Consider the following 23,012-nt stretch of genomic DNA (forward strand, 5'->3'; position numbering starts at 1 on the left):
GTGGGGTCCCAAGGTCTGGGCTTCAGATTCCTCAGCTGTCTGGTGGAACCACCAGACCTTCAGGTCTAGGTAAGCCCATGTGAGGCCTATTCGTGAAAGCTGCCCTTCTCCAACTGCCCGGGAGGTGTCAAATAGCGCCTTTAATGTTTAATCATCCCACCGACCGAGACGTGAGCTCGCCGTCCGGCCGGCTGGCTCCGCAGCGCGTAGGCGCGGGGCCCCGACGGCGCGTCAGTGTCGCACCCGCTCCCCGGGGCTTCGCTTTACGGCTCCGTGCGCCCACGGTCCCGAATTCCTTCGGAGAAGTGGGGCGCCCTCCGAGGCGAAGAACCCCGAGAAGCGACGGCGGACACCGCGACCCCGGCGTCCAGGCCATCCCTAGACGACCCCCGACACGTGCCCGCGTCGCTGACCCGGAAGTCCTAGCGCGCGGTGAGCCCGGCTTCCCTAGCAACCGAGCGGGCGCGGTGGCAACGGACGACGCCACCCCCAGCCCGGCGCGATGCCGGTGCAGGTCGGCGACTACAGTTGGCAGCAGACGGAGGCGGCCGTGTTCCTCTCGCTGCCGCTCCGGGGCGTGAGCGTCAGGGACGCCGACGTGTTCTGCGCCGAGAACTACCTCAAGGTGGGAGCCCGGGCCAGGCCGCCGCCCGCTGCCTCTGCCCGCCCGCCCTCCGCCAGTGCTTTTATTGTTATTGTTGTCATTATTGTTATTCGTGTTTTCTTCTTTGCAGCATGAGGTTCGAACTCAGGGCCTCTCTCTTGCTAGGGAGGCCTCGTCTTTAATTCTCCCCCCCCTTTTTTTTGGTCGGTCGTGGGGCTTGAACTCTGGGCGCTCTCCCTCAGCTCTTCAGCTGAAGTTTGAGCCACAGCACCACTTTCAGTTTCCTGAGTGATTTATTAGAGCTGGGAGTCCCACGGACTTTCCTGCCCGGGCTGGCTTTGAACCTCGATCCTCAGATCTCAGCCTCCTGAGTAGCTAGGATTACAGGCCTGAGCCACCAGCTCAAAGCCTTAATTCCCATTTTAAGGGAAAACCGAATTCCAGGCCAGTGGTAACCCTCCTGTAGACAAATGTCCTCCTATAGGAGATGACTTTCATGCAGGGCTTTCTCCTAGAACCCACTACATTGTGGAACCTGGTAGAAGCACCTGGTATAAAGTTAACGGACCTTTAAGAAAAATTAAGTTTTTATCATACACTTTGTGTGTGTGTGTGTGTGTGTATGTGTTGTTTTGTTGTTTGTTGTTTTGCCTGCACCAGGGCTTGAACGAAGACTGGTGAAGACTTTTCTACTTGGGCCAGCTTTAAACCAGGATTCTCCAGACGTCAGCCTGTTTAGTAGCTAGGATTACCAGCCTGAGCCACTTGGTGCCCAGTTTATCACATTTTTCTTTTAATGGCAATAACTTTATGTAACCAACTTAATTTCTGTTCCCCCCGCCCTTACAGGTCAATTTTCCTCCATTTTTATTTGAAGTATTTCTATACGCTCCCATTGATGATGCCAGCAGCAAAGCGAAGATTGGGAATGACACTGTTATCTTCACCCTGTATAAAAAAGAAGTGGCCATGTGGGAGATGCTTTCCATGCCAGGAGGTACGTTCTTCAATGAAGGATGTTTATCTGCCCAGGTGTAGTGGTGCATGCCTGTAATACCACCTTTTAGGAGGCAGAGATGATGGATGCTCACCTAGTATATGCAAGGTACTGGTTTCATCCCAATCAGCTGTGAAATCAAACTACTTGAAACCCTGAACACTACTGAAACCCTACCTCAAAAAAGAGAAAAAAAGTGTTTTGTTTTGTTTTTTGTCATTGGTCATGGGGCTTGAACTTGGGCCTGGGCGCTGCCCCTCAACTCTTCAGCCCAAGGCTAGCACTCTGCCACTTGAGCCACAGTGCCTCTTCCGGTTTTCTGATGGTTAACTAGAGATCAGAGTCTCATGGACTTTCTGCATGGTCTGGCTTTGAACTGTGATCCTCAGCTCTCAGACTCCTGAGTAGCTAGAATTACAAGCATGAGCCACTGGTGCCTGGAAAGAAAAAAGTTTTAACTTCTTGCCAGGTTAGATAAAAATAAAATATCCTGAGCAGGGTGCTGGTGGCTCATGCCTGTAATCTTTTTTTTTCTTCTTCAATTTTTGGTCATGGGGCTTGAACTCGTGGCCTGGGCATTGTTCCTGAGCTGTGTTGCTCAAGGATAGTGCTCTACCATTTGGAGCCATAGCTCCACTTCCAGTTTTCTGGGGATTAATTGGTGCTAAGTGTTTCATAGGCTTTCCTGACCATGCTGGCTTTGTACCAGGATTCTCAGACCTCAGCCTCCTCAGTAGCTAGGGTTATAGGCATGAGCCACCAGTTCCCAGTATACCTGTAATCTTAAATACTCAGGAGGCTGAGATCTGGAGGAGGTGGTTTAAGACCTGCCAGGGCAGACTCCATTAAAAAAAAAAACAGCAAAAAGTAGGGATGGATGCGTGACTTTAGTGGTAGAATAGCAGCCAAGCAAATGGGAGGCTGTGAATTCAAACCCCAGAATCAGAAAAAAAACAAAACAAAAAACTCGCTGCACCCTGCATCAGTATATTAATTTTCTTTAAGTTAACAAGTTAGTCACCTGGCAGTATTCCTTATATTCTAGTTGATAAAGAGACGAAGCAAAAAATCAGAGAAAAATCTATTTTGCAAGCTCAACAGACAGCACAGGAAGCTGAAGAAGCAAAAGCTAAGGCAAGACGGGAAGATCAAAAGTATGCACTAACTGTCATGATGAAGGTAAGCAAGACTGAGGGAAAACAAGGAATGACGTAAAGACAGTTCTGTTCACTGTTCTTTCTCAGCACTTGATTATAGAAGTCACTATGTTATATAAAGCATCTACTATTTAACATGTGTTACAACCTGTATGGAAATCCAGGGTATATATAGATGTTGAATAATAACATAGGCACAGTGGTACACAACAGTAGTCCAGCTACTTGAGGTAGAAGGACTATTAGTCCAGCAGATAGATGCCAGCATGGGCCACTAGTGCCAGCTAGGCACTAGATTTATAGCTATAATCCCTACCTACTGAGGAGGCTGATATCTGAGGATCATGGTTCAGTGTCAGCTCTAGCAGGAAAGTCTGTGAGACTCTTAACTCTAATTAACCACCAGAAAGCTGGAAGTAGAACTGTGGCTCAAGTAGTAGAGCACCAGCCTTGAGAAACAAAGGTAAAGCCCTGAGTTCAAGCTCCAAGACCAGCACAAATAAAATGGCGGGGGGGGGGGGAGCTCGTGGAACAATAAGTTAATTTTCAAGAAAGGGTCATGATGGGCTAGGAATGTGGCTTGGTGATAAGTGCTTGCCTAACATGCATGAAGCCTTGGGTTCCATTCCTCAGTACCACATATACAGAAAAAGCTAGAAGTGGTGCTGTGGCTCAAGTGGTTATAGTGTTAGCCTTGAGTAAAAGAAGCTCAGGGACAGTTCCCAGGCCTGGCCAAAAAAAAAAGGCATGAATCTATGACTCATATCTGCAATACTTTTTTTTTTTGTGCGTGTGTGTGTCGTAGTGGGGCTTGAACTCTGGGCCTACGCGCTGTCCCTCAGCTCTTCAGCTCAAGATGAGTGATCTACCACTTGAGCCACAGTACCACTTCTGGTTTTCTAGTGATTTATTGGAGTCTCTCGGAAGCTGGGCGCCAGTGGCTCATGCCTGTAATTCTAGCTACTCAGGAGGCTGAGATCTGAAGATCATGGTTCAAAGCCAGCCCCGGCAGGAAACTCTGTGAGACTCTTACCTCTAATACACCACTAGAAAACCAGAAGTGGTACTGTGGCTCAAGCGGTAGAGCACTCGCCTTGAGCTGAAGAGGGTACAGACAGCACCCAAGCCCAGAGTTCAAGCCCCACAACTGACAAAAAAAAAAAAAAAGTCTCGTAGACTGTCCTACTGTGGCTGGCTTTGAACCATGATCCTCAGATCTCAGCCTCCTGCGTAGCTAGGATTACAGGAGTGAGCACCAGTGCCCGGCTTAAAAAAAAAAAAAAAATTGGTCATGATTCCAAAGCTTTCTTCTTCAGTTCTACTAGATTGTGTGTGTGTGTGTGTGTGTGTGTGTGTGTGTATGTGTGTGTGTGTGTGTTTCTTTTTGGGCACTTTTCAACATATCTGAAGTCTTTAGTATACTTGTTAATTTCTGCCTTTTCTATTATTTTGCCTGTCAACCATTTCATTTAGTCATTTTTCTGAGTTTTAGTTACTTATTTATAAGGCAGAGTCTTGCCTTCAGCGCACCTTGTAGACCTAGAGTCTGCTTCCATTTCCTACAGTACCATACAGGGTTGGTTGTGTTCCGTTTGCCATCATGGGAAAGAGTTTTACCTGATAAAGAGTATGGTTTATTTTTTGTTGTTGTTGGTCTTAATCGGGCTTAAATTCAGGGCAAAGATGCTGAGTCTGATAGACTTTTCCTGCTTGGGCTGCTTTGGAACAATGATCCTCAGATCTCAGCTTCTGAGAGGCTGGGAAGGTGGCTCAGTAGGAGAATTCTTGCCTTGCATGCATGAGGCCCTGGGTTCAATTCCTCAGCACCACATAAGCAGAAAAAGCCAGAAGTGGCTCAAATGGTAGAGCACTTGCCTTGAACTGAAGAGCTGAGGGACAGTGTCCAAGCCCAGAGTTCAGGCCCTACGACCGAATCCCTCCCCAGAAAAAAACATCTCAGCTTCCTGAGTAGCCAAGATTATAGGCCTGAGCCATCAGCTTCTGGCTATCTTTCCTATGTTAATTATTATTATGTTTTCTTTGAACTCAGGGCTTGAGTGCTGTCTCTGAGCTTTTTTTTTTTTTTAATTGTGAAAATACCATACAGAGGAGTCACAATTACATGGGCAAGGTAATGAGTACATTTCTTATGCCTCCTCCTTTGTTTCCCCTTCCTATCCCTTCCCATATTCCCCCCCCCCCCCGGGCTTTTTTGCTCAAGGCTAGTGCTCTACCACTTGAGCCATAGCTCCACTTCTGGTTTTGGTGTGGTTAATTGGAGATAAAAGTCTCATTGGCTTTGCTGCTAACTGGCTTTGAACTGTGATCCTCAGATCTCAGGCTCCTGATTAGCTAGGATTACAGGCATGAGCCACCCGTGCCCACTCCTATGTTAATTCTTGATAATGAACTCATGACTAATGTTATGGAGGGGATGGTAAGGGTTTAAATGCAAGAAAACTTATATTTAGTTTCTTATTGTATAACTATAATCTTGCTTCGAAATGATTCAAAGGGTTTGGTCATTGCCATTTTTACAGATTGAAGAAGATGAGAGGAAAAAAATAGAAGATATGAAAGAAAATGAACGGAGAAAAGCCACTAAAGAACTGGAAGTGTGGAGAGAATGTCAAAAGAAAGATGAAGAACAAAAACCTATTCCAAGAGAAGAGAAATTACGGCAAGGAAAGCAAACTAAAGAAGAAAGAAAACAATTAAAACATAAAACTGTTACAAGAAATTCTACATTCAGTCATCATGCTACAAAAGGTATATATAGGGCTGGGAACGTGGCTCAGTGGTAGAGCTCTTGCCTTGCATGCTTGAGGCCCTGGGTTTAATTCCTCAGCACCACATAAGCAAAAAGAAAAAAGCTGGAAGTTGCACTGTGGCTCAAGTGGTAGAGCGCTAGCCTTGAGCTGAAGAGCTGAGGGACAGTGCCCAGGCCCAGAGTTCAGGCGCCACGACCAGACCCAAAAAACAAAAAAAACAAGAATTTCAGAAAAGTAGTGGGGGGGTCACTGTGACAATGACAGGTTAGCCACCATATTATCAGTGATGATTTCCATTTTTATTTTTGCAAAAGATGCCTTTGGCTTATTTGTTTAGGATTATAGAATTAGCTTTGATGTGTAATTATTTTTTTTTCTTTTTTTGGTCAGTTGTGAGGCTTGAACTCTGGGTCTGGGCACTGTCCCTCAGCTCTTTGGCTCAAGGCAAGCACTGTACCACTTGAGCCATACTGCCACTTCTGGTTTTCTGAGTGGTTTATTGGACATAAGAGTCTCACAGGCTGGGCTGGGAAGGTGGCTCAAGTGGTAGAGTGCTAGTCTTGACTGAAGAGCTGAGGGACAGCGCCCAGGCCCAGAGTTCAGTCCCCACAACCGGACCCCCCCCCCAAAAAAAAAGAGTCTCACAGGTGTTTCTGCCCAGGCTAGCTTTGAACCATGATGCTCAGATCTCAGCCTCCTGAGTAGCTAGGATTACAGGCAGGAGCCACCGAGCTTATGTGTAGTTATCTTAAAAATCAGTTTTAGCTGGAAGATAAGTAACACCTTACTTGATACCCTTACTTTTGAAGGGAGAAATTCAGAGGATATATTTGCTGAAGTGTTACAGGAAACCAGCATTCCTGCCCCTCGTTCTGTTGGCAGTATTAAAATCACCTTTACCCCTAGAGTGTTCCCCACAGCTCTCCGGGAGTCACAAGTAGCAGAAGAAGAGGAGGTAAGTATATTTTGCTTTTCATATAGCTACCAGCAATGAAAATGCTTCACTCATTTCAACCACTGAAATTAGTACTGGCTCTGGATTTCCTAGGTATTTTTTAAAGATACTACTTCATGAATATGTTTTAGTATTTCCTTATGAGAAAAATTTTATTTTTGGCTCTAGAATATTCATGAGAAGCTGGTACCCGTATCTCACGTCTATAATCCTAGCTACTCAGGAGGCTGAGATCTGAAGATCGCAGTTCAAAGCCAACCTGGGCAGGAAAGGCTGTGTGACTCTTATCTCCAATTAACCACCAGAAAACTGGAAGTGGTGCTGTGGCTAAAGTGGTAGAGTGCTTGCCTTGAACTGAAGAGCTGAGGGACAGCGCCCAAGCCCAGAGTTCAAGCCCCATGACCAAAAAAAAACAAAAAAAACAAAAAACCATGAGAGAATACTAACAGATAGTATTGTTGCCAGGCTCACACCTGCAATCCTAGCTACACAGGAGGCTGAGATCTGAGGATCGCAGTTCAAAGCCAGCCATGGCAGACAAATCCTTGACACAGCAGAACTAGAGGACTGGCTCAAATGTTAGAGCACCATCGGTGGTGCAACTCCAAAGCAGAGAGAAAGGAAGGATCTGGGTCGAAATGCCCTTCTAAGTTTAAACCCCCATTGACCTAACTTCCTTCTTATTAGGCTCTGCCTCCTCAAGTGCCATCACCTGGCAGTGGTGCTACAGGCTGGTGACCAGGCCTTTAGCACACAGGTCTTTGGGGGACATTGAAGATCTAAAACAGCTGGTTGCCAGTGGATCACGTCTGTAATTCTAGCTGCTCAGGAGTCTGAGATGTGAGGATCCAGATTCAAAGCCAGCAGAAAAATCCAAGCAACTCCAATTAATCAGCAAAAAGCTGGAAATGGAAGCATGGATTAAGTGGTAGCACACCAAGCATGGGTGGAAAAGCCAAACAAGAGGGTGAGGCCAACCTTTGCCCCTCTCCCCCACCTTCTTCCTTGCACGTCCTCCAGCCAGTTGATGCCATTTACCATACTAGAACACAGCCAGAAGGTTCTCACCAAAACCTGACTAAATGGAGGCATTCAGTCTTAGATTTCCAGCGGCAAAACCAACCTCTTTATAACGTAGCCAGCCGTGGGTATTTTGTTATAGAAACACAATGTGGACAAAATCAGTATCCTTCCTGAAACTTTCCCTCGTTTCAGTGGCTACACAAACAAGCTGAGGCGAGAAGAGCAATGAACACTGATATTCCTGAATTTTGTGATTTAAAAGAAGAAGAAAAGAATCCAGACTGGTTGAAGGAAAAAGGAAAGTAAGTTGGGCTCTGCCCACAAGGCTGCTAATGTACATGGACACTAGTACTTAGCACCTTCTCTGTCTCTTCTGCCCCTTGTGTTTTCATGTGTATCTATTATGGGGGAGTGTATATGAATAAGCAAACTAGGTAGGCAGGCCCTGTGTTCAAGAAGCTCATCGTGCTGGGAGCTGGTGGCTCATACCTGCAATCCTAGCTACTCAGGAGGCTGAAATCTGAGGATTGCAGTTTAAAGCTAGCGTGGGCAGGAAATGCTGTGAGACTTCTATCCAATAAACCACCAAAAAACAGGAAGTGGTGCTGTGGCTCAAGTGGTAGAGCATTAGCCTTGAGCTAAAGAGCTTAGGGACAGCACCCAGGCCCAGAGTTCAACCCCACTACTGACAAAAAAAAGAAGAAGCTCATAGTACAGTGACTGAGTACAGTTCTTTTTTTTTTTTTTTTTTTTTTCCGGTCGTGAAGCCTGAACTCTGGGCCTGGGCGCTGTCCCTCAGCTCTTCAGCTTAAGGCTAGCACTCTACCACTTGAGCCACAGCGCGACTTCTGGCTTTTTCTTTTTGCTTATGTGGTGCTGAGGAATGGAACCCAGGGCCTTGAGCATGCAAGGCAAGTGCTCTACCACTGAGCTACCTTCCCAGCCCTGAGTACAGTTCTTATTTTTTGTTTTAAATGGTTATAAAAATGTGAAAATATGGGCTGGGAAGATGGCTCAGTGGTAGAGTGCTTGCCTTGCATGCCTGAGGCCTTGGGTTCAATTCCTTAGCACTACATAAGAAAAAAGAAAAAAGCCGGAAGTGGCGCTGTAGCTCAAGTGGTAGAGCGCTAGCCTTGAGCTGAAGATCTGAGGGACAGCGTCCAGGCCCAGAGTTCAGGCCCCACAACTGGACCTCCCCCCCCCCCAAAAAAAGTGAAAATATCTAAGGGGAACAAATCGGGGAGAATGAAGGAAGGTGTGACATTGATCAAGAAACATTGTATTTATAACCTGACTTATGGAATATACTCTTAGAACTCTTGAATACTCATTTCCATTTTTTAAAGAGATAACTAGGTTTTCTCATGTCTAAGTTAGATTGTTAAATGGGATGTTCACACAGACCTGAAATGCTGACATGTGGGTGAGTGGTAGAGCACTTGTCTAGCGTGCCTGAGGCCCAGGCATTCCTCGCAAATGGGAAGACAACCACAACCAAACCACTATGGAGTCTGTCTCATCGATGGCCCACACCTACAGACCTGGGAGGCCATGGCAAGGGGAGTATGAATTTGAGTCCGATTTGGGCTGTGTAGGGTGATGTCATGAGAGTGAAGCCAGCAGAAAAGAGCCTGGAGAATGCCGGTCCCCGTCTCCCTGGGAGGTGAGGGTCTCAGTGATTAGCTCGGTGGAGAGGGCCTTGTTCTCAGGGCAGAGCCAGGATATTTTTTTGCCAGTCCTGGGGCTTGAACTCAGGGCCTGGGCACTGACCCTGACCTTTTTTTGCTCAAGGCTAGCAATGCCACACCACCTCTTTCAGCTTTTTCTGTTTACATGGTACTGAGGAATGGAACTCAAGGCTTCATGAAGGCTAGACAAGCATTCTTTCACTAAGCCACATTCCCAGCCCCCAGGGTAATTTTTTTTTTTTTTTGTGGGTCACGGGGCTTGAACTCTGGGCCTAGGCGTTGTCCCTGAGCTCTTCAGCTCAAAGTTAGTGCTCTACCACTGGAGCCACAGCACTACTTTCAGTTTTCTGGTGGTTAAATGGAGATAAGAGTCCCACGGACTTTGCTGCCTGGGCTGGCTTTGAACCATGATCCTCAGATCTCAGTTTCCTGAGTAGTTAGGATTACAGGCGTGAGCCCCTGGCGCCCAGCCCCCAGGGTAATTTGAAGAAAGCATTTAGCTGGATACCTATGGCTTACTCCTGTAACCCTAGCTCATCAGAAGGCTGTGATCTGAGGATCATCATTTGAAGCTAGCCCTGTCAGGAAAGTCTGAAAGAGTTCATCTCCAAAATAACTAGAGGAGGTGTGGCTTAAATGGTAGAGTGCCAGCCAAACAAGCTAAACAAGTGTAAGGCCCTAAGTTGAATCTCCATACTGTTGTACATGTGGTATGTGCATGTTTATACACACATACAATCAAAATCTAGATGCTCTAATTTAGGTATGTGCATGGTATAATGGTGTTTAACAGCTTTCCATGACTCAGACTCTGTAAATAACTTTAATAGCTACCCTTCCTGAAACTTGTAATTATAGAAGGGAGAAGGGCCATTGTTCTGTCATTTTGCCATTACTTTGTGCATGATTTCTATCATAAGTTCTGTATCTTAACTGAACAATTCCAGTTTATACCAATAATCCTAGCTACTTGGGAGTATGAGATCCAAAGGATCTCAGACACAAGCCCAGACAGAAAAGTCCTGAGACTCCATTTCCAAAATATCTACCAAAAAGCTGGGCTGGATGCATGGCTCATGTGGTAGAGCACCAGCCAATGGAGCAAGTCAAATGAGCACAAATCCCTGTGTGATACTGACAATAGAAAAAAAATGCTTTCTTTCCCCATATTGGATCTGCTTACATCTCATTTCCATACCTCAGACAAATTCTAACATGAGTGGGTGGAAATTAAGGCTATCAAACCCTATAATCTAACTCCTAACATCCTTCCTATTACTGATATTTCATAAATTCCCCTTCTACTCCAGTTGTAGTGTCCAGACCCCCTCTCAGTCTCTCTAAGTGCCAGGTCTTAGAGCCTGCCAGATACCCCGGTCATTTTAGGACAGAGGCTTTGCTTTTGGTTTTCCTACCAAGTTAATTCTGCTGGCCAATCCTAACTGAGAAGGCAGTAGTTTTCACTCTACTACAGTCCACATATGCACCAGGCTGATTTTCTGTGTGCTCATGGTTTTGAGTTTCCGGTAGCTGGATTCCATCTGTATATCAGATGTCCTTTTATTTTACCTGGCATTTTTTGTTTTGTTTGTTTTTAGTCAGTCTTCTATCTGGCTTGAACTCAGGGCCTGGGCATTGTCCCCAAGTTCTTTTGCTCAAGTCTGGTGCTCTACCACTTTGAGCCACGGCACCACTTCTTGTTTTCTGGTGGTTTATTGGAGATAAGAGTTTCACGGACTGGAACTGGGAATGTGGCATAGTGGTAGAGTGCTTGCCTAACATTCATGAAGCCCTGGGTTCCATTCCTCAGTACCACATACACAGAAAAAGCCAGAAGTGGTGCTGTGGCTCAAGTAGTAGAGTGCTAGCCTTGAACAAAAGAAACTCAGGGAGAGTGCCCAGGCCCTGAGTTCAAGCCCCTTTGAACTGTGACCTCAGATCTCAGCCTCCTGAGTAGCTAGGATTTATAGGCATAAGCCACCAGCGCCTGGGCTCCCCTGGGACTCTTTTTTGAATTGGAGATAAGGTCTCACTATGTAGCCCAGGCTGGCCTTGAATTTGTGATCTTCCTGCCTCTATTGCCTAAATGCTGGGATGACAGGCATGCACATTGACACTAACTTTTTTTTTGGTTGTGGGGCTTGAACTCTGGGCCTGGGCGCTGTCCCTCAGCTCTTCAGCTCAAAGCTAGTGCTCTACCACTTGAGCTACAGCACCACTTCCGGTTTTCTGAGTGGTTTATTGGAAATCAATCAATCAATCTCGTGGACTTTCCTGCCCAGGCTGGCTTTGAACCGTGATCCTCAGATCTCAGCCTCCTGAGTGAACCACTAGCACCTGGTTATACCGACTTTTTATTCAAAGGTATTTATTGGTTCAAGTATCCCAAACCTTAAAGTCATTTTACATTTCAGGTAAAGCTTGGTTTTGCAGGTTAGTTTGTGTTCCAAGTGGGCAAGTGCTCAGTTTTGTTTTTTTTTTTAATGTGCTTTTTTTTTTTTGGGTCCGGTCGTAGAGCCTGAACTCTGGGCCTGGGCGCTGTCCCTCAGCTCTTCAGCTCAAGGCTAGCACTCTACCACTTGAGCCACAGCGCCACTTCCGGCTTTTTTCTTTTTGCTTATGTGGTGCTGAGGAATCGAACCCAGGGCCTCGAGCATGCAAGGCAAGCGCTCTACCACTGAGCCACCTTCCCAGCCCGAATGTGCTTTTTTTTTTTATTCCTTTCATATTTAATTCATGTTTCATTCTAGCTTCTGCCATGGTGTTGAAAGTGAATCATAATTTAGGCTTTGTGCTCTCTTTATCTGGTTGGGGAAAGAGTTTTCCCAACTTTCCATCCTCAACCAGTGAAACCAAAGTGATAAGCTTCATTGTTTCTCTTTGTCTTGTGGTGCTAGGGAGGGACCCCCAGGGGCCTTGCCCCTGCTCTTCAGGCTCTCTGCCTGGAACCCCAGTCCTCCTCCCCCCACCTCAAGTTTCTTTCTGAATAGACCAGTGTAGGTCACAATCCCATCCTCGGGTCAGTCACTCAGTGTAGCAAGGGGGATGGAAATCTGCCCAGCAGATTAAACAATCAGTGGCCACTTCGGGACAGCATGGGGTGCATCCATTCTCACTACATGCTGGTGTACTAGGGAGTTGGGATTAGTCAGCCTACCAAAAAAAAGTGAGCTGTCCCATTGTCAAATAGCTCTAAATATTATTTCTGTTTGAATTAGTGATTCAATGTTGTTGTTTTTCTGTTTTTGTCTCACTAGCAAATTGTTTGCCACAGAAAACTATCTGGCAGCCATTAATGCATACAACTTAGCCATAAGACTAAACAACAAGATTCCACTCTTGTATCTGAATCGGGCTGCTTGCCACCTAAAACTGAAAAACTTACACAAGGCCATTGAAGATTCTTCGAAGGTATGTACCTCTCTATGTATAGTGATTTCTATTCGTGAGGTGATTTGATGTGGTTTGTTGTATGCAGATGGCTCATGCCAGTAATCCTAGCTACTCAGAAGGCTGAGATCTGAGGAACATGGCTGGAAGCCAGATTGGATAGACAAATCTGAGAGATCCTTTTTTTTCCCTCTCTCTCTCCCTTAACTTTCTTTCTTTTTTTTGTTTTGTTTTGTTTTGTTTTGTTTATGTGGTACTGAGGAATTGAACCCAGGGCCTTACGCATGCTAGGCAAGCACTCTACCACTAAGCCACATTCCATCCCATTAAAAGACTTATCTACAGTAAACTACTCAGAAAAAGCTGGAAGTGGCCCTGCGGCTCAAGTGGTAGAATACTAGCCTTGAGCAAAAAAAGCTCAGGGAGGGGGCTGGGAAGGTGGCTCAGTGGTAGAGTACTTGCCTTGCATGCATGAGGCCCTGGGTTTGATTCCTCAGCACCACATAAGCAAAAAGAAAAAAGCCGGAAGTGGCTCTGTGGCTCAAGTGGTAGAGCGCTAGCCTTGAGCTGAAGAGCTGAGGGACAGTGCCCAGGCCCAGAGTTCAGGCCCCATGACCGGACCCCAAAAAAAAAAAAAAAAAAAAAGCTCAGGGACAGAGCTCAGGCCCAGAATGCGAGCCCTAAAACTGGCAAAAACAACAAACACAATGCAAGAGGGAAAAAAAAGGACTTAAAGCATCCCTCTTTGGTTCTGGGAAGGTGGTTAGAGACCAGAAATAAGTTGGGCAGTAAGGAAATTATAAGGAAAACATCTGTCATCTGTTTACTGGAGGATAAGACAATGTAACGGTATCAGCACAGCACAGTCCAAGAGGTCAGACTGCCTGATCCCCTGATCAGCCACCCCCAACTCTGTCAGGAAGCAATTTAGGACAGGGAAATGAATCAGCATTCCTGTAGTTAGCCCTGCTTACCTGCTTACCCCTACCAAAGCTGCTAAGTTGGAAAGCCCCTGCCCTTACTAGAAATGATCATGCCTCAACTAATGAGTTTAAGACAAGATTTACTGGTGAATCGCCAACCAATTACATAACCCCACACAACCAATGCTGTAATGATCCCTCTCTCTGCTTCATGGTTCCCTATAAAAACCCTGCTGGACAGGGGGTCGGGGCTCACATTTCGGACCTGCTACATTAGGGAAGATTTGTGAGTCCGGCTCAAGCTGTAATAAAACAACTCTAGTTCATTTACATCTGGGACTGCTCCCTGGTGGTCTTTGGGGGAATTCTACGGCCTGGTACTACAGTGTCTCAGTTGCTTGCCTTGCATGCATGAAGACCTGGGTTTGATTCCTCAGCACCACATAAGCACAAAAAGCTGGAAGTGGTGCTGTGGCTCAAGTGGTAGAGCGCTAGTCTTAAGCTGAAGAGCTGAGGGACAGTGGCCTCAGGCCCAGAGTTCAAGCCTCACAACTGGCAAAAAAAAAAAAAAAGACATCACTCATTTTGAATGCGAAAGACCACAAATGCTATTTAATTATCCCTGTGGTGGATTTCAAGTAATAAGCCTGGTCAGAGATCAGACCTTTTATCAGTGTATCAATATATGCATTGATGAATTCCTGCTTGAGGCTTGTCTTTTTCTGTTGTGGTCCTGAGCCTGAACTAGGGCCAAATGTCTTCAAAGAAAGTAATGAATCTCTTGGCCATGTCACAGGCTTCTCTTAAGAGTTGTTACTTAGATTTAGTTCACACTTAAATTGGAAAGTTATGTCTTTGCATATGCATATGCATACACAAGTATATATGTATGTTTTTTTGGGGGGGTTGTTTTCTTTTGCCAGGCCCTGGAATTATTGACACCACCAGTTAAGGACAATGCTAATGCAAGAATGAAGGCACATGTACGCCGGGGAACAGCATTCTGTCAGTTAGAATTGTATGTAGAAGGTAAGACATCTATAGAAATGTGATTTGTTTCATTTTTTATTTCATTTTTCACTGTAGTGGTGCTTAAACTCAGGGCCTGAGCGCTGTCCCTAAGCCCTTAATTCACAGCCTAGTGCCTAGCGCCTAGTGCTCAACCACAGCTCAAGAAAACTTACAGTTTTCTGAAGGTTAATTGGAGATAAGAGTCTCTTTGGCCTTTCCTGCCTGGACTGGCTTCAAACTTGATCCTTAGATCTCAACCTCCTGAGTAGCTAGGATTATAGATGTTAGCCACCAGCACCTGGCATTTGCTTTGCTTCTTGATTTGAGATGCTGGGATTACTTGTATCCAGCAAAAGAAATGTTTTAGCTTCCAGCTTACTCTGAAAAAAAGAAAAGTCATTGAGATTATTTAAGATCATGACCCTTTAGGACTCATTACATTATATTTGTAGTAAAATATAGGTGATTTTAAAATTATATTGTAAAAATAAAAGGGCTAGCCAGCTACTCAGGAAACTGAGATTAAAGATTAAGGTTCAAAGCTAGCCCGGGCAAGCAAGTCCGTGAGACTCTTCTTTTTTTTTTGGGGGGGGGGGTCAGTAGTGGGGCTTCAACTCTGAGCTTGGGTACTGTCCCAGCTCTTCAGCTCAAGGCCAGCGCTCTACCTCTTGAGCCACAGAGCCACTTCCCGTTTTCTAGTGGTTTATTGGAGATAAGAGTCTCAGGGACTTTCCTGCTCAGCTGGCTTTGAACGGTGATCCTCAGATCTCAGCCTCCTAAGTAGCTAGGATTACAAGTGAGAGCAACCGACACCTAGCCTAGCCCAGAAACTCTTAAATCCAATTAACCACCAGAAAACCCAAAGTGGCACTACAGCTCAAGTGGTAGAGTGCTTGTCGTGAGCTGAAGAGCTCAGGGACAGTGCCCAAGCCCAGAGCTCAAGCCCTATGACCGACAAAAAGGAAAAAGAAAAAATATCATAGAGCTGGCCATGTGCTAGTGGCTCATGCCTGTAATACTAGCTACTCTGGAGGTTAAGAGCTCTGGATTGCGATTTAAAGCAAGCCCAGGGCAAGAAAGCCCTAGAAACTCCAATTAATTACAGAAAAACCCAGAAGTAGAGCTACAGTTCAAGAGCTCAAGCAAAAAGAGCTTAAGGACAGGACCCAGGCCCAGAGTTCAAGGCTCAGGGCCAGCAATAAATAAATAAATAAATAAATAAATTTCTAGGGCTGGGCATTAGTATAATTTTCGATACTGAGGAGGCTGAGACCTACTTGGAAGGTCACAGTTCAAAGGCAGCCAGGGCTGGAATGTGTGAGAGATACCATCTCCAAGACAGCCAGCAAAAAAGCTGAGCTGGAAGCATGGCTTAAGTGGGAAAGCACCAACCCTGAGCAAGGAAGTAAAAAAAAAAAGAAAAGAAAAAAGTAGGGCTGGGGATGTGGATGAGTGATAGATTCAGTACTGAGCATATGCATGGCCCTGAGTTCAAGGCTCAGAACATAAAAATAAAATTAACTAAATAGGCCCATTCATTGTAGAATGGAGTTAGAGCAAGGTGTGAGCTGCATGAGACCAGGAAAATGCTGTGTTATCAGATAGGTATGTGGTAATTGGTACAAGGAATTCACCTGAGATAGACCCTGTAAACACATCCACACACTCTTAAATATAAATGTTATTTGTATTTGTGTTACTGTACTATGATCTGTCATTTATACCCATGGATTTAGAAGCCTTAGCATTTTATTTATTTATTTATTTATTTATTTATTTTTGTGCCAGTATTGAGGCTTGAACTCAGAGCCTGAGTGCTGTCCCTTAGCTTTTGCACTCAAACCTGGTGCTCTGCCACTAGCATCATACTTCTACTTCTGACTTTTTGCTGGTTAATGGAGATAGAATCTCTTGGGTCCAGTACAGGTGGCTCACGCCTATAATCCTAGCTACTCAGGAGGTTGAAATCTGAGGATCACAGTTCTTTTTTTTTTTTTTTTTTTTGGGTCCAGTCGTGGGGCCTGAACTCTGGGCCTGGGCGCTGTCCCTCAGCTCTTCAGCTCAAGGCTAGTGCTCTACCACTGGAGCCACAGCGCCACTTCCGGCTTTTTTCTTTTTGCTTATGTGGTGCTGAGGAATCAAACCCAGGGCCTCATGCATGCAAGGCAAGCGCTCTACCACTGAGCCACCTTCCCAGCCCCTGAGGATCACAGTTCTAAGCCAGCCTGCGGAGGAAAGTCTGTGAGACTCTTATCGCCAATAAACCACTCAGAAAAGGCTGGAAGGGATGCTGTGGCTCAAGTGGTAGAGTGCTAGCCTTGAGGAAAAGAAGTTCAGGGACAGTGCCCAGGCCCTGAGTTCAAGCCCCAGGACTGGCAAAACAACAACGACAACAACAACAAAAAAGAATCTCTTAGGGGGGCTAGGAAGGTGGCTCAGTGGTAGAGTGCTTGCCTTGCATGCATGAGGCCCTGGGTTCGATTCCTCAGCACCACAAAAGCAGAAAAGGTTGGAAGTGGTGTTGTGGCTCAAGTGGTGGAGCACTAGCCTTGAGCTGAAGTGCTGGGGGACTGGGCACAGGCCCTGAGTTCAGGCCCCACGATCGACCAAAAAAATAAAATCTCAGGTTTTTCTTCCTGGACTGGCATCCAACTGTGATCATGAGATTTCAGCCTCTTGTGTAACTAGGATTACAGTCATGAGTCACCAGCACCTGGCTAATTTCTTTTCTTTTCTTTTCTTTTTTTTTTTTTTTGGGTCCAGTCATGGGGTCTGAACTCTGGGCCTGGGCACTGTCTCTCAGCTCTTCAGCTCAAGGCTAGTGCTCTACCACTTGAGCCACAGTGCCACTTCTGGCTTTTTTCTTTTTGCTTATGTGGTGCTGAGGAATCGAACCCAAGGCCTCAGGCATGCAAGGCAAGAGCTCTACCACTGAGCCACCTTCCCAGCCCCCTGGCTAATTTCTAAAATATACATAATTTATTTAGTGACTATGTTATTTAGATAAGTATAAAGGATTTATCTTCCCTCTTTGCTATCCACATAGGTTTGCAGGATTATGAAGCTGCACTTAAGATTGACCCAGCCAACGAAATAGTACAACATGATGCAGTGAAGATTCGGAGTATAATTCAAGGAACAGAAGTCAACTCTTGCAACTAGAAACAGCTAGGTAGAGTACAAGGCATTATTTTGAAGTTTCATTAGACACATTGGGAAACTTTGTACATATCCATTTGTACATATATCCATTTGTAGGATAACCTACTGTGGAATATTTTAGTTCTCTAGAAGACAAAATATTATGAATCTGTTGAATGTGAAGTATTTCTTTGATTCTTCCAAAAGAAAATCCAAATCACAATATTTTAATCCTTCATATTTGAAACAGCTTAATTTTTTTTAAATTTGTTTATTGCTGGTACTGGGGCTTGAACTTAAGGCCAGGACGCTCTCCTTTAGCTTTTAAATATATATATAATTGTTATGATTGAGGTGTTGTACATAGAGGTTACCATTTCATAAGTCAGGTAATGAATGTAATTGTTTTTTTGAACAATGTTACCTCTTTCTTTTTTTTAATTTTGTTTTTGGGTCCGGTCGTGGGGCCTGAACTCTGGGCCTGGGTGCTATCCTTCAGCTCAAGGCTAGCACTCTACCACTTGAGCCACAGCGCCACTTCCGGCTTTTTTCTTTTTGCTTATGTGGTGCTGAGGAATCGAATCCAGGGCCTCATGCATGCAAGGCAAGCAAGCACTCTACCACTGAGCCACCTTCTCAGCCCCACCTTTTTCTTTTCTTTCCCCTAGTTTCCTTTAACTTTTTTGCTCAAGGCTGGTATTCTGTTACTCGAGCTACAGCTCTGCTTCTGGCCTTTTGCTAGTTAATTGGAGATAAGAGTCTCATTGACTTTATTGCCTAGGCTGGCTTCAAACCACTATCCTTGGATCTCAGCTCTTGAATTAATTTTTTTTTCCGGTCATGGGGCTTGAACTCAGGGCCTGGGCACTGTCCCTCAGCTCTTCAGCTCAGCTCTACCACTTGAGCCACAGTGCCACTTCCAGCTTTTTCTGTTTATGTGGTACTGAGGAATTGAACCCAGGGCCTCATGCATGCAAGGCAAGCACTCTACCACTGAGCCACCTTCCCAGCTGGATCTTAGCTCTTGAGTACTAAGATTGCAAGCATGAGCCAGGGTGCCTGGCTTACTTATCCAGTTTTGTTGGTTTTGAATTACACTTGCTCAAAAATTGCTGCTGGTGGGCTGGGAAGGTGGCTCAGTGGTAGAGCGCTTGCCTTGCATGCCTGAGGCCCTGGGTTCGATTCCTCAGCACCACATAAGCAAAAAGAAAGAAGTCAGCAAGTCTTAGCCGGGCGCTGGTGGCTCACGCCTGTAATACTAGCTACTCAGGAGGCTGAGATCTGAGGATCGCGGTTCAAAGCCAGCCCAGGCAGGAGAGACCGTGAGACTCCTATCTCCAATAAACCACCAGAAAACCGGAAGTGGCGCTGTAGCTCAAGTGGTAGAGCGCTCGCCTTGAGCTGAAGAGCTGAGGGACAGCGCCCAGGCCCAGAGTTCAAGCCCCACGACCGACAAAAAAAAAAAAAAAAATTGCTGCTGGTATGTGACCAGGATACTTAATTTTTAACAAGAAAGAATATTAAAATAAAATTTGTATTTGTGTAAAGTATTTGTTGATATTAAATTGATTATTGTCTGAAACATTGACTTTACTATAGTAGATACTGGTAAATGTTTAGTTTCCAAATACAGTGAACGTGTGTGTGTGTGTGTGTACGTGTGTGTGTGTGTGTGTGTGTGTGTACGCACACACGTGCATGTTCCAGCCCTAGGGCTTGAACTCAGAGCCTGTGCACTGTCCCTGAGCTTTTCTGCTCAAGGCTGGTATTCTACCATTTTAACCACAGTTCTACTTATATCTGCTTTTTGGAGGTTAATTGGAAATTGACCTGTACTCAGGTACTTAAAATCTTATCTCAAACTGTTCTTATAGGCTGCTGTCAAAAAACAAATTTAAAGCCAGGCACCAGTGGCTCAGTCCTGTAATCCTAGGTACTTAAGCGGCTGAGATCTGAAGAGTGTGGTTCGAAGCTAGCTGGGTCTGGAAAGTGTGTAAGGCTCTTATTTGCAATAAATTTTTCCCCCCTAAACAAACAAAAAAGCCAGAATTGGAGCTGTGGCTCTAGTGGCAGAGCACTGGCCCTGAGCAAAAGAGGTTCTGGGAAGCTTCCAGGTTCTGAGTTCAAGCCCTAGGACTGGCACCAAAAAGTAAAAAAATTTAAAAATTAAGCACCTTGGGTGGTACAGGCCAGTACAGCACAAGGGAGGCAGAGGACCAGAGAATTCAAGTTCAAGGCCAGATAAGGTAGTTTAGTGAGACTCTGTCTAAAATAACAAACAATAACAAATAACAAATTTAGTTTACAGACCTTGATTGGCTTTGTGATTTTAGACGTTAGCAGTGCTTAACTCCACAAAATAGAATATTCCCTTGAGCTGAGAGGCTGTTGATTTCATAAACAGAAGAGCAAAGGCTGACACATCACTGTACATGTTGTGTGTTTGTTGGATTACATAAACATGGGTGCTGTATCATTGTTATTATGTAAGCACTACACACAACTGCGTAACTTCCTTTTTTAAAAAATAAAATACTGGGGGCTGGGAAGGTGGCTCAGTGGTAGAGCGCTTGCCTCGCATGCATGAGGCCCTGGGTTCGATTTCTCAGCACCACATAAGCAAAAAGAAAAAAGCCGGAAGTGGCACTGTGGCTCAAGTGGTAGAGCGCTAGCCGTGAGCTGAAGAGCTAAGGGACAGTGCCCAGGCCCAGAGTTCAGGCCCCACGACCGGACCAAAAATAAATAAATAAAATAAAATAAAATAAAATACTGTTTTTCAGATAGCATTTCCCTATGTGTCCAGGCTGGCCTGGAACTCCTGGTTCTCTTGTCTTGGCCTTCCAGGTGCTGGGATTATAGGCTTCACTCTCATAGCTTCCTATTGGCATATGTAAAGATCCATCAAGGGCTGTGACCCATCTCTTGAGGATCCAGTCTACATTAGCCATGCTCAGGAGACTGAAGGAAACAGAACGCCTACTTACATTAAACGAAAATCACAGAGGCCACTGTTTTGGTCTCCTCCGCCTCAACAGAGAGAACACTAAAAATCAAAATGGAGCAGTTAGGATAAAGTTCAAAGTTTTCAAACCCAAATCAATTTATCTGATCTTCTGATAAGAGATTAAAAATCAAATTTGAGGCCCAGTGCTGGTGGCTCACACCTATAATCCTAGGTATTCTTGAGGCTGAGATCTGACTATCTCTGTTCAAAGTCTAAAGGACTCTTATCTCTATTTAACCACCAAAAAGCTGACAGTGGAACTGTGGCTCAAGTGGTAAAATGCTAGTCTTGAGTAAAGAAGCTCCTGGGCAGCATTCAGGCCTTGAGTTCAAGCTCCAGGACACACAGACTCACACACACACACAGACACACACAGACACACACTCTCTCTCTCTCTCTCTCTCTCTCTCTCTCTCTCTCTCTCTCTCTCTCTCTCTCTCTCTCTCTCAATAAAACCTCTATTTCTTCTGCTTTAAAAATTAAAGTAACTTTGAAAAGACAAATTAGTTTTTTTTTTTTTTTTTTTTTGTCGGTCGTGGGGCTTGAACTCTGGGCCTGGGCGCTGTCTCTCAGCTCTTCAGCTCAAGGCGAGCGCTCTACCACTTGAGCTACAGCACCACTTCTGGTTTTCTGGTGGTTTATTGGAGATAGGAGTCTCACGGTCTCTCCTGCCCGGGCTGGCTTTGAACTGCGATCCTCAGATCTCAGCCTCCTGAATAGCTAGGATTACAGGCGTGAGCCACCAGCGCCCGGCAAATTAGTTTTTTTGTTTTGCTTTTTTTTTTTTTTTTTTGTAGTCCAGGACTTCCCCAGGACTGCCAGCAAGCCTCTCCCGCACAGCCACGTCCCAGGCAGTCTCTGCTCTTTTTTTTTTTTTCTGTTTATAAAACCAACCTCTTCTGTGTGGAACACATACTCTATTTTATAGAGGAAGAGCTTCCTGACAGCCCAAAATAAAGGCAATTAAGGGTGTGGAGATGGAGTTTAGTGGTAAAGTACTTGCCGAACTTCTGTAAGGTCATAGGTTTGAAGGAAATGTAGCACCACAAACAAAAAAGGCCAAAATTAACTTTTTAAAATTTTTTCTACTAAGATTTATTTAGCAAAACAGGATGAAGTAGGGAGAAGCAAAGCAGAAGTAGGTACTCCTGTTTGATGCACAGAGAGGCTCAACCAAAATTACCATCTTTAGGCTGGTACGGGATGTGGTGGTACCCACTATAACCCAGCTCTTGGGAGGCTGAGGCAGGAGAATCTTGAGTATGTGGCTGCTTTCACGACATGGCAAAATCCTACCTCAAACACACACAAACATACCTTTAAGCTGTTGTAATGTTCTAATTCATAATTTTAAAAATTAAGCTATGAGACATTCATTTTTTTTCTTTTTTTCTTTTCTTTTGGTTGGTTGTGGGGCTTGAACTCTGGGCCTGGGCGCTGTCCCTCAGCTCTTCAGATCAAAGCTAGTGCTCTATCACTTGAGCCACAGCACTGCTTTTTCTGCTTATGTGGTGCTGAGTAGAAACTAGGGCCTTATGCATGCAAGGCAAGCACTCTACCACTGAGTCACCTTCCCATTTTTTCTTATAAGCAGGTTAAATGATGCTTGGCAAAGGAAAAAATAGTATGAAAAAAATAATTTTGCCAAATGCTGATGGCTCGTGCCTATAATCCTAGCTATTCAAAGGCTGAGATCTCAGGATCACAGTTCAAAGCCAACCCAAGTAGTAAAGTCCTTGAGATGCTTATCTCCAATTAACTACCAGAAAACCAGAAGTGGCACTGTGGCTCAAGTGGTAGAGCACTAGCCTTGGGCTGAAGAGCTCAGGGACTGCACCCAGGCCCAGAGTTCAAACCCCATGACCAACAACAACAACCAAAAGGAATTTCATGGCATCACCAAACAACCTTCCTCTTCCTATAATGTTGACATAATTTCCTTGTTTGCAAGCTTTATGTAGCTCCTCATTGTAAGTCCATCTCATGTAGTGACAAAAAATAAAAATAAAACTAGGTTTATTCTTTAGGTCATGACTAAGTTTCTTTTATTTTCTTCTTGTTCTTTGTTGTTGTTGGTGGTGGTGGTTGTGGGGCTTGAACTCTGGGCCTGAGCACTGTCCTTGAGCTCTTCAGCCCAAGCTAGGGCTCCACCACTTGAGTCACAGACCCAGACCCACTTCCCGTTTCTGGTAGTTTATTGGAGTCACAAGACAGTGCCCAGGCCCAGAGTTCAAGCCCCAATACAGAAGTTTTTTTTTTAAGTGTATAAATGTGCTATATAATGTCCTTCCTTAAAAACAAAATAGCAAACCAGGTGCTGGTGGCTTACGCCTATCATCTTAGCTATT

The 23,012-nt window shown here is 45.0% G+C and overlaps 1 protein-coding gene across 1 annotated transcript; it reads left to right on the top strand.

The window, feature by feature from the left end:
• Positions 1-284: 284 nt before the first annotated feature.
• Positions 285-19,387, top strand: Dnaaf4 (dynein axonemal assembly factor 4). Its single transcript, XM_069995356.1, has 9 exons — positions 285-625; positions 1,454-1,601; positions 2,647-2,780; positions 5,299-5,527; positions 6,339-6,484; positions 7,700-7,809; positions 12,453-12,606; positions 14,432-14,537; positions 17,566-19,387. The coding sequence occupies exons 1-9, from the start codon at positions 503-505 to the stop codon at positions 17,679-17,681; spliced, it is 1,266 nt and encodes a 421-aa protein (XP_069851457.1). The 5' UTR covers positions 285-502; the 3' UTR covers positions 17,682-19,387.
• Positions 19,388-23,012: the final 3,625 nt, after the last annotated feature.

This window comes from Dipodomys merriami, unplaced genomic scaffold (genome assembly GCF_024711535.1).
Source record: "Dipodomys merriami isolate MVZ:Mamm:240054 unplaced genomic scaffold, mDipMer1.0.p SCAF_48, whole genome shotgun sequence".
Classification (NCBI taxonomy): Eukaryota; Metazoa; Chordata; class Mammalia; order Rodentia; family Heteromyidae; genus Dipodomys; species Dipodomys merriami.